This window comes from Suricata suricatta, chromosome 9 (assembly GCF_006229205.1).
Source record: "Suricata suricatta isolate VVHF042 chromosome 9, meerkat_22Aug2017_6uvM2_HiC, whole genome shotgun sequence".
NCBI lineage: Eukaryota > Metazoa > Chordata > Mammalia > Carnivora > Herpestidae > Suricata > Suricata suricatta.
In genome coordinates, this window is record NC_043708.1 from 134,761,198 (window position 1) to 134,771,480 (window position 10,283).

A 10,283-nucleotide genomic window follows, 5' to 3' on the forward strand; every position below is an offset into this window, starting at 1 on the left:
GCGCAGAGCAGCACGGGGAGCAGCGGGGGGCCCAGGGAGGGGCGCAGAGCAGCACGGGGAGCAGCGGGGGGCCCAGGGAGGGGCGCAGAGCAGGACCGGCCTGAGAGGGGCCAGGCCCCAGGAGGGAGGGCACTCACCTCGCCAGGTTGAAGGCGTCGTGGATGACTTGAGCCCGATTGATGACAGGGATGACCTAGAAGGGGCCACAGGGCGTGTGAGCGCGGGCTGCCGTTCGGGGGGCGGGGGGCCAGGGGGCAGAGTCAGGGCGGGGCCGGGGCAGGGCTGGGGGCGGCGGCAGACACCCACCAACGGGTCTGTCTGCAGCTGACCCAGGATCCTCTCCCAGTTGCCACCGTCATAGTTCACCACGTAGTAGCCCGTCACGTTGAGGTTCAGCAGAACCCACTCGTTAGCTGCGGCTTTGAACAGGTCGCTCTGGCCTGCGGGGAGAGCCCAGAGCTCGGTGCGGCTGCTCCGGGGGCCCCAGGCTGAGCCTTGCCTGGCCCGTCTTTCTCCAGACCTCCCAGGCAGCCTGGCACCGGCTGCCCCGCAAGCCTCAGGCGACGCCAAGGCAAGGGGGGTACGAAAGGGGCGTCGGTAGGACAGGGCTGCCGGGCCAAACGCTGCCCTCAGCTGGACCACGTGTCCTCTCTGCCCCTAGCGCCCACCCTGTCTCCCACGGGCTCCACGTGGCCGGGCCAGTGACAGCAGCCTGGACACCTCCATCCGCAGAGCCTCAGGACACTCACACCAACTCCACAGGCCGCCGCTCCTCCCTACTCTCCCCCTCCGCCCCCTCCTCCTCCTCTCTGGACTCCTAACAGCTCAGTCTTACCCGAGTCACCCAGTGGGAGGCCCGGGCAGTGCGTCCAGGCCAGTCAGCACCCCCAGTGCTCCCCGCTCTCTGCCCTCCCCTCCAGCCTGGCTCCTAGTGGCCAGATGGAGCCGTTCATACCTGCAGGGCGGATTCAATCGCTTGCCACTTCCCACCCACCCGGCTCCTCCGGACCAGAGGACACAGCCATTGTGTCCTGCGGTCTGCAGCCTCATCTCCAGGGCACATCTGCGCCCTAGCCACAGGCCTTAGACCTCTCCTACCTCCACGCCTTGACCTTGCTCTTTCCTCGGCCACCAGGAGCCGGGCCAACTCCTTTTCTTCCTCCAAGACTGGGCTCACCTCTTCCAGGAAGCCTTCCCTCACCTCTCCATGAAGTTGAATCTTTCTGATTCCTGGCTCCCTGGCCTCATGCCCCAGCGGGCGGTACATGCCTCTGTTAAGGCATCCAACATAGCTCTAGAAAGTTTTAACTGCTTATCTTCCTTCTCTTCACCTGCAGGTTTGGCCTCGGCAGAGGCTGAGCTACCTTGACGGATTTCCTCTGTACCCGGCAGAGTAGGGCCCTTTACACTTTGGACCAGGTACTGTTGTAAGCACTTCCTGTGGATTCTCTTCTTTAATTCCCATACAACTCAATGGGGTCGCTATTGTCCTCAGCTCCTTTTTCTAAACGAGGAAATGGGAGACCAGAGAGGACCGGTGACTTGCCCAGGGTCACACAGCTGGGCAGCGGCAGACTAGCGCTTAGAACCAAAAAAGTTGGCTCCATTTGTTGAATGAGATGATGAAGGAAGCCATCACTGAGGCCTGTTGTAACCCCCAGAATGTGGGCCAGGGGCTGGGGGTGTTGGGGGGGAGGGGACTGCTGTCCAGGAGGGCAGGGCTGGATTACTTTGTTCGACGCCCGGCATCCAGTGGGTCGGCTGCACCGCGCCATTTTTGATGGAAGAGATGGGGATGATCCACAGGTAGCTGCAACCAGAGACCCAGACGCCAGGTGAGGAGGGACAGCAGCTCTCGGTCACTGTCAGCAAAGAGCGGCCCCGCCCACCCCCTGGCCAGAGAGGGAGAGCCCGTCTCCAGCTGCTGGGGCTGGGAGCGAGGCAGGTCAGGACCCACTATGGTCGAGGTGCACCGAAGCACCTGCCCTTTAGGACCCTCAAGGGACGCCTGCCTCAGTGCCCCCTGCTGCTCACTTGTACGGGGAGGGGCGGGTGACGGTGGAGTTGGGGTCAAGGAGGAAGTGCTGCTGGGAGAGGGTGCCTGTCCGGGTGTCCACGGTGATGACGGGGAAGCCCATCTGCAGGATCCAGCGGTCCATGATGTCATTCACTTTGTGAGGCACTTGGACAACCGACTGTTTGTCCACAACCTGGAGCACAGCGAGACGGTGCCCGAATGTCAGCGGCCCACCCGGGGCAGCCTCACCAGACCCACTCTGCAGGGAGGTGGGCAGGGGAGGAGCCCTAGGCAGGGGGAGGGGGGTGGGCAGGAGCCTGGGTCCCAGCCCAGCTCAAGCCCCGGAGGCTGGGCGGGGGAGGAGGAGGAGAGGAGGGAAAACCCAACAGGTCACAGGAGGTGCAGAGACAGGGAGCGGGTGTGGGGGTCTGGGAAGGGGCTCAGGGCAGCTGCTAGTCTTCTTAGGTCTTTTCTCATCTTTCTCCACACACGTGCACTGCTTTAGTAATCACGGCAAAAAGCCAACAACATCTGTTGATAACTGAGAAAATTAAGACAGGAAAGAGGAAGAAGAGGGGAGCTGGGGGCTGCTGCAGAGACGAGGGTGGCCTCAGGCCCAGAGGGAGTGCCCTGGAGGGAGGGGTGGAGCCGGAGGGGCATCTGGCGTGGAGGAGGGCTCAGCTGTGGAGGACAGGAAGGAGTGGGAAACTGAGGCAGGCGAGGAAGACGGTGGATGTGGAGCGGAGGGATGGAGGCAGTGGGGAGCCCCTGTTGGCAGGTTGTGGGAGGGTGCAAGGCAGTGGGGGTGGGGGAGGGACCAAAAGGTAGAATTTGGGTGGGAGACCAGCATGGAGGGGGCTGGAGCCCGGCTGTGACTCTGTGACAAGGCCCAGGGTCTCCCCTCCCTGGTGGGCCTGGACTTGGGACACCAGAGGGATCAGTCGGGCTGAGTTGGGTCCAGGAAGGAGCCCCAAGGGAAAGGAAGCTATGGGGAAGTGTGCAGACTCCAGCCTTGCCGAGGCAGGGGGGCGAGGGGTGGGGAGAAGGGTGGTCCGAGGGTCTGCACGGCAGACAGGGGCTGCTTGGGGTCTGAGTGCACTGGAATGCAAGGCAGGGCTGGGTGGGAGGGTCAAAGTTCGTGCCAGGGGTGCTGGTGTGTGCAGAGTCGTGCCTGGGAGGGGCCGGTCGGGCACAGGGCAGCCAGGAGTGCTGAGGGGAGGGAAAGACCGCTTGAGAGTTCCAGGCAGCGGTGGGCTGTAGAACGGGGCGGGCTGGCTCCTCACCACGAGGATCGGCGGGGGCGGGGGCGGCCCTCGGCTCACGGAGCTCACTTCAGGGTGCGACAAGCTGCCCACGGTCTTGACCCCTGGTCTCACAACGCCTCCTCCAAGGCACCATCAGGGCACCCACTTTACAGAGGAGCAACTAGGCTTCAAATGCCCCGCCTGGGCTGGTGGCAGTGGAGCTGGACACATTGTCCTACATGTGCACCGCCCCCCAGGGACTTACGCAGGCCCCCGACGAGACCCCCGCCAGGGGGCTTGGCGCTTACTGACCTGCTGCAGGTGCTCCCACAGGTCCTGGTAGATGGTGTTCCCGTATTCAAACGTGTGCAGGTAGGACTGTGGAAAGACAGGTCACGGTGAGGGCTAAGCCGACGCTCCCCAGCTGACCGTCTGTCTGTGGCGGCCAGGGCTCAGGGACGCGCCTGGGGGCCTGGAGGAAACCCACCCCCATGGCTGCCCGCAGGCACTCACCGCGACTCCCTTCTTAAACAGGTCCTCGGTCAGGAAGCTGGAGAGCATCCTGAGGACGGAGGCTCCCTGGGGAAGGGGGAAGGGCGCTCAGCAGGCTGTGCTGAGCCAGCCGGACCCTGTGCCCCCGCTGGACAAGGGCAGGCGCTCCCAGTGCCCGGGCTGTGCTCCCGCCCCCCCACACGCTGCCTCAGTACCTTGCTGTAGGAGATGGAATCAAACACCTCGCTGATCTGGGCTGGCGTGTTGATCTCCGAGGCAGGAGTGGACAGAGGGTGGGAGGAGGCCAGGGCATCGATAGCCATCACGCGGTACACGTCGTTCAGCACCATGAGGTCCTTCTGCAGAGCACCCCCCCTCATGGCTATCAGGAGACCGGCCCTGCAGGGGATGCCCAGGTCTTCCCCTCCCGCCCCCGCCCCACCCCTCGGCCCCAGACCTTGGGGGCCCAGGACGGGGTGCTCACCAGATTCCAGGTGGGCTGCACGTGGTCGGCACCCAGGTACTCCACGTAGGAGGCAAAGCCCTCGTTCAGCCACAGGTCATTCCACCACTCCAAGGTCACCAGGTTCCCAAACCACTGTCGGGGAGGGAAGGTCAGCCCCACGGGCTCCGCTGGCCTCGCGCTCACCATCTCCCGGTGGCCCCTGCCCAGCGACACTGCCACCCCCATTCTGCCATCCGGCCAGGTGGGACCCTCCTCCCTTCGCAGGAGCCCAGGGCACAGTGGGGACTTGAGCTCCCCCCGCCTTGCTCTGCACTCCCCGGGAAGCGGGGGGTTGGCTACCTGGTGGGCCAGCTCGTGAGCGATCACTGTGACCACCCGCTCCTGGTTGCCGCTGGAAGAGGACTGCCTGTCATACAGCAGCGCACTCTCCCGGTAGGTCACCAGCCCCCAGTTCTCCATGGCGCCGGCGTTGAAGTCAGGCAAGGCAATCTGGTCTGGGGTGGCGGTGGGGGGACAAGGCTATTGTCAGGATGGCCTCTGGGCGGGGAACCCCATCCGCTGCCCCCCCACAACGCCCCCTCACTCACCCGATTTGCTGAGTGGGTAGGGTGTGTCATAATGTTGGGAAAAGAAGTCTAGGATGGGGCCTGTCACATTCAGGGCGTAATTGCCATGGCCCTGGTTGATGGCACTAGGCCGGGCCCAGATCCGGATCTGCAAAGAGGATGGAGGTAGGCCAGAGGCCCCACGCTTGGGTCCTGGTGCAGGTGGGCCGAGCCCCAGGGATCCCAGGCTGGTAAGCGGGGAGGGGAGAACTAAGTTAAGATGAGGGGGCTGGGGGGTGTCTGAGGCGCTGTGGGTCTTTGGGAATAATAATAGCCATGGCCACCATCTGTTTGTCACCTGTGCATTGGGACATCCCTTCATGAGGACAGGGCCATTTTTCAGATGCAGAGACTGAGGGTCAGAGAATTTAAGCCACGTGCCAGAGATCATTCAGAGCTGGGATGTGAGCACTGGCCCGCCAGCTCAGGGGCTGAGATGGGAACGGATAAAACAGGACTGTCCCTCAGGCCAGGGCCAGCCCCGGGGAAGGGCCAGTGGGCCCAGCTCTTACCAGGACGCCACTGGGTGCTGTTCTCTCCACTTGTCTGAACTCACTGACGATGTATGCCAGCAGGTAAGTCGACATGACGGGTGTGGTCTCAAACTCGGTGACGGTCCAGTTTCCATCTTCAGGAAGCGGGACGCCAGGGCCTGGCATAGAGCGTGCAGGCATGTGAAGATGCCTCGTCTCCCCTGCCCTGCATCCCTGTCCGGGGCTGCCTTCTGTCTCCTTCCCCTGCCTTGCATCCCTGCCCTGGGCTGCCTTCTGTCTCCTTCCCCTGCCTTGCATCCCTGCCCTGGGCTGCCTTCTGTCTCCTTCCCCTGCCCTGCATCCAGCCTGGGGTGGCCTTCTGTCTCCTTCCCCTGCCCTGCATCCCTGCCTTGGGCTGCCTTCTGTCTCCTCTCCCCTGCCCTGCATCCAGCCTGGGGTGGCCTTCTGTCTCCTTCCCCTGCCCTGCATCCAGCCTGGGGCGGCCCTCTGTCTCCTTCCCCTGCCCTGCATCCAGCCTGGGGTGGCCTTCTGTCTCCTTCCCCTGCCCTGCATCCCTGCCCTGGGCTGCCTTCTGTCTTCTTCCCCTGCCCTGCATCCCTGCCCTGGGCGGCCTTCTGTCTCCTTTCCCCTGCCCTGCATCCAGCCTGGGGCGGCCTTCTTCCCAAGGCCGTGCGGCCCCTGGACAGACCCACTCACCTTTGGGCAGCATGTTGGACAGGGCCACCAAGTCCTTGGGGTGGATGATGGTGATGTTAAATGTGGCCTTCATGGCGGGCTCGTCAAAGCACGGGAAGGATTTCCGGGCCTCTGTAGCCTGCATTTGCGTTGTGGCCAGCACCCTGCCCAAACCGGGGTGTTAGAGGCTGCGCTGGCGGAAGGGCGGGGGCTTTGGGGCGTTGCTGGGCACATAGGAGAAGGGCATGTCGCTGGGCACGAAAGCCTGGTCGGGCCACATCCCTGCTCTCCCCACCTCCCCCACACAAGCTGGTTCCTATGGGAGATCCGAGCTCCTTCAGGAGTCAAGGTCAAAGTCCTGACAGGATCCCTGCCTGAATTAACCAGGAGGCCTTGGGCAAGTTTCTCTCCATCTGTCCCAGGGGTTCTTTTACCACTTGCCCGTGACCTCCTAGGGTGGGTACGGAAGGAAAGAGCTGCCCCACCAGCCCCTGCAGATGGAGTCCTGGCCAGCCGAGGGCTGCAGGAGGGTCCAAGGCCCGCCATCCAAAACCTTCCTTGGCCCCCAGGACCCAGCTCTGCCTCAGCCTCTAGGACCTGCCCTCCCCCTGCCGGGGCAGACCCAGCCGCGACTTACTTTTTGACCCCGTTCTCCGTGTACTCGCTGCGGTAGAAGCCCGCCAGGTCGTCGGCCAGCTCCCCCTGAAACGTGCTGCTCATCTCATACAGGACGTCGGCCACCAGCGGCTCCTTGAGGTGCACCACCAGGTACTCGGTGAGCTCCACCAGCTCGGTCTTGACAATGCCGGGTTGGGGCTGGGAGCCGTTGAGGGCCTGCAGGGTCACCATGTGCCCCTGGGGGCTGTTGGTGTAGTTGAGCTTCTTGCTATGGATGAGGATGACGTCGGTGGGCTTCACGCACTGGAAGTGAACGGTGCTCGTGCCCGTGAAGATGTACAGGCCCTGATTGTTGGGGGTGAGGAAGGGCCTCAGCGTCACCTTGTAGGACTTGGGGACCAGCGTCTTGGGTAGGCGATAGACGTTCCATGGCTTGGTTGGGTCCAAGGTGCTCGCCGTGGTGGTGGTGGTGGTGACGGGGCCGGGGGGGACCGCGGAGGGGGCCGTCGAGGGGGCTGCCGTGGAGGTCTCGGCGTTCCTGTTCTTCTCCTGGGAGTACACCACGGACAGAGCGATGATGGTGCTCACGGCCCCCACGCCCAGGATGATGGCCAGGATGCCCACAGGCTTGGAAATGTAGAAGCCCTGGGCCATGGTGAGGGCAGGGGTGGGGCGGGGGGAGCTTCAGGACGGCGAGGAGCAAGGGCAGCGTCTGGCCAGACTTATATCCCTGAGGGGGAGAGGGAGGAGGCCCGCAGCCCACAGACTGGGCAAAAATTAACCAGGGTTCTGACGGACAAAGGTCGGCGGGCTGGTGGGGGCGCCCCGGTGCTCAGGCTCCGGAGAGGGTGAGATCCAGGAACCATGTGCTGGGAGTGCCTGCCGGGGGGCAGGGGGCAAACAGCGTCCTGTCTCAGGCTGCAGGGGAAGAGGGCCGAAGGGCAGGCCGCGGGCAGAGGGAGCGGCAGGGTCGGGTGGCGCCGATCTGCCTGCACGGGCACAGAAGCAACAGGATTGAAGTTAGAGTCTGCGAAGGACTTCCCGGGAGCAAGAGGTGGGAGACGCAGGGGAGGAGAGAGTCGGGAGTCGGCCCCTGTGGCTGGTTCCTGGCAGGGTGCCCGGGGCTCGTGGACGACAGGGGCCCGGCCCTCCCTTGCTTCTTCCAGAGCAGGGAGCCCTTCCAGTTTCCCCCTCGCCCCTTCCGGCCCCAAACTTCTATTTCAGCTTTCAGCGTGCCGAGGAGACAGAAAGATGTTTTGCCATGTGTTTTTGTTTTGTTTTTAAATGTTTTTTTATTTTTGAGAGAGAAAGAAAGAGAGATTGCGAGCAGGGGAGGGGCAGAGAGAAGGGGAGACAGGGGATCCAAAGCAGGCTCCATGCCGTCTGCGCAGAGCCAGACGCAGGGCTCGAACTCACGAGCCGTGAGATCATGACTTGAGCCGAAGTCGGACCCTTAACCGACTGAGCCACCCAGGAGCCCCTGTTTTGTCTTGTTTTTAAAGAAAGGGGTGCCTGGACGGCTCAGTCGGTTAAGCATCTCTCGATTTTGGCTCAGGGGATGGTCTCGAGTTCACCCCACAGCAGACTCTGTGCTGACAGTGCGGACCCCGCTTGGGATTCTCTCTCTTCCTCTCTCTCTGCCCCACCCCTACCCCTATCAAGATAAATAAATAAACTTAAAAAAAGACAGAGAGAAGAGGTTGGTGGAGACTTAACCTCTTCCCAGCTATGACCCTGGGCAGGTAACTTTAACTTCCTGACGGCTCTCTCTTCATAAATAGATAATAGCATTCGCTTCTCAGGTTTGTTGTGCAGATTTAACAAGAAAACGTTGAACTCCACGTAACAGAACCTAAACACTGTTCCCTTCTTCCCCACTCAGCGCTCAGCCAGGCTTCCATTTCTATCCTTCGTGGAAATGATCTCATTTATCACACTTAATAAGATAATGTTCATTTCCACACTTCCCATCCAGCAGCCCAGGGTCTCAGACCTTGACACCTCCTGACCCTCACCTCCACGTCCAACTCGGCCCTCACCCTCTGATCTGTGTCCTCGGTCAAAGTCACCCTCCCCATTTATGTAGCCGATGCCCCTCATGGACTCACCGCTTCCACTCGGGCCCCCTCAAACCTGTTTGGCACAAGAACTGGGTCACTTTTCTCCATGGCATACAACTTTTCTAGGCCTCCTGGCTGGCTCCGTCAGAGGAGTGTGAGACTCTTGAACCTGGGGTTGTGAGTTCAAGCCCCGTGTTGGGTGTAGAGATTAAACATGAAATCTTTTTTAAAATTTTAGTCAGCTTTCATTCTTTCTTTCTTAATGTTCATTTATTAATTTGAGAGAGAGAAAGAGAGAGAGTGCAGGGGAAGGGCGGAGGGGGAGGGAGAGGGAGAGGGAGAGGGAGAGGTGGGGGGAGAGAGAGAGAGAGAGAGAGAGAGAGAGAGAGAGAGAGAGAGAGAGAGAAAGAGAGAGAGAGAGAGAATCCCAAGTTGGCTCGGCGCTCAGTGCAGATGTGTGGCTTGATCCCATCACACGTGAGATGACCTCAGTTGAAATAAGAGTCAGATGCTACACCGACTGAGCCACCCAGGCGCCCCAAAACTAAAATCCCGAAAAACAAAAAACCTTCCTTTTGTTCATAAAATCCCAACTACATCTTCTAAAGGGACCCATGAATTAGGTGCCATCAACCTGCCCATTTCCCAGACTCCTTCTCATCACTTTCCCTTCTGTCACAGAGGTCCAACCACTCTGGCCCTCACCCAGCCTCTTCACCACAGGCCCTTTGCACATGCTTCCCTGCTGCCTGAATCACCTTTTCCTCCTCCTTTCCCCACATATCTCCTATTCATCCTCCACATCTTCCTCAGAGAAGCCACCTCGGCCTCCCTGACGAGGTCAAGTCCCCATTCGTCCCCATTAGTCCCACAAACTGCTTCTTCAAAGCCCTATAACTCAGTGCAATTTTCCATTTGATCGTCTGGGGAAGGCCTGAGTCCTGCCTGTCTCTCCCAGCAGCCGCGGTCCCCATGAGAGCAGGCCCTTGGCTGCGCCTTCTCATCGGCACCCGCCACGGGGCCTGACGGACACTAGGAGCTCCGCACATGTTTGTTGAGTGAATGCACACATGCACGGATGGGCAAATGAACGAGTCATTTCAGGAGTCCCTCCTTACTGACGCCTTTCTAGCCCATTTCCACCCCTGTCCCTGCTCCACTCCTGGGGAAGGGGGAGAAGTGTCTGCCCCCTTCTTGAACCTTCCTCGGACCGTGGCAGACAAGCAGTGCTCTTGTTAGGGGCCAGTGGATCTCGAGGCTCACACACGCCTGCTCCAGCAGCCCGCAAAGTCCGGAGGGGCCTCGCGTGCCTGGCACCCCTGCCCTCGGCCTGGGTCCCCCATCCCCCGAGCCGGCGCAGAGGCTCTGTAAGCGAACGCACGCACAGATCAATTCACTCCCGTGTACCTGCAAGAATGAATGACTGTCACCGTCCTCTGGCCACGGGGACGCAAGAGTCTGAGTGGAGGGTCTTCCAGGGAACCTGGGTGCCCATTTCTCAGATTGGGGGGCGGGGTCCTGAGCTCTTGGCATCTTCCTCCTTCTACCAGAGGCCTGCCTACAGGGCTCTGGTCTGGGCACTGCGGACCCCCCACTGTCGTGGCCACCAGCC

General features: G+C 61.4%; 1 protein-coding gene across 1 annotated transcript in view; it reads right to left on the bottom strand.

Annotated features, from left to right (window-relative positions):
* The window catches only part of ANPEP (alanyl aminopeptidase, membrane), an 18,081-nt gene extending 10,481 nt beyond the window's left edge, over positions 1–7,600 (bottom strand). The window contains exons 1-13 of the mRNA XM_029952120.1: positions 6,631–7,600; positions 6,015–6,157; positions 5,337–5,476; positions 4,807–4,933; positions 4,559–4,713; positions 4,238–4,351; positions 3,969–4,112; positions 3,775–3,840; positions 3,574–3,639; positions 2,035–2,210; positions 1,731–1,810; positions 307–440; positions 138–193 (exon numbers count right to left, since the gene is read on the bottom strand). Of these exons, the coding sequence (XP_029807980.1) occupies positions 138–193; positions 307–440; positions 1,731–1,810; positions 2,035–2,210; positions 3,574–3,639; positions 3,775–3,840; positions 3,969–4,112; positions 4,238–4,351; positions 4,559–4,713; positions 4,807–4,933; positions 5,337–5,476; positions 6,015–6,157; positions 6,631–7,265 (2,036 nt within the window). The 5' untranslated portion in view covers positions 7,266–7,600. The remainder of the gene's footprint in view (positions 1–137; positions 194–306; positions 441–1,730; positions 1,811–2,034; positions 2,211–3,573; positions 3,640–3,774; positions 3,841–3,968; positions 4,113–4,237; positions 4,352–4,558; positions 4,714–4,806; positions 4,934–5,336; positions 5,477–6,014; positions 6,158–6,630) is intronic.
* Between the last annotated feature and the right edge of the window lie 2,683 nt (positions 7,601–10,283).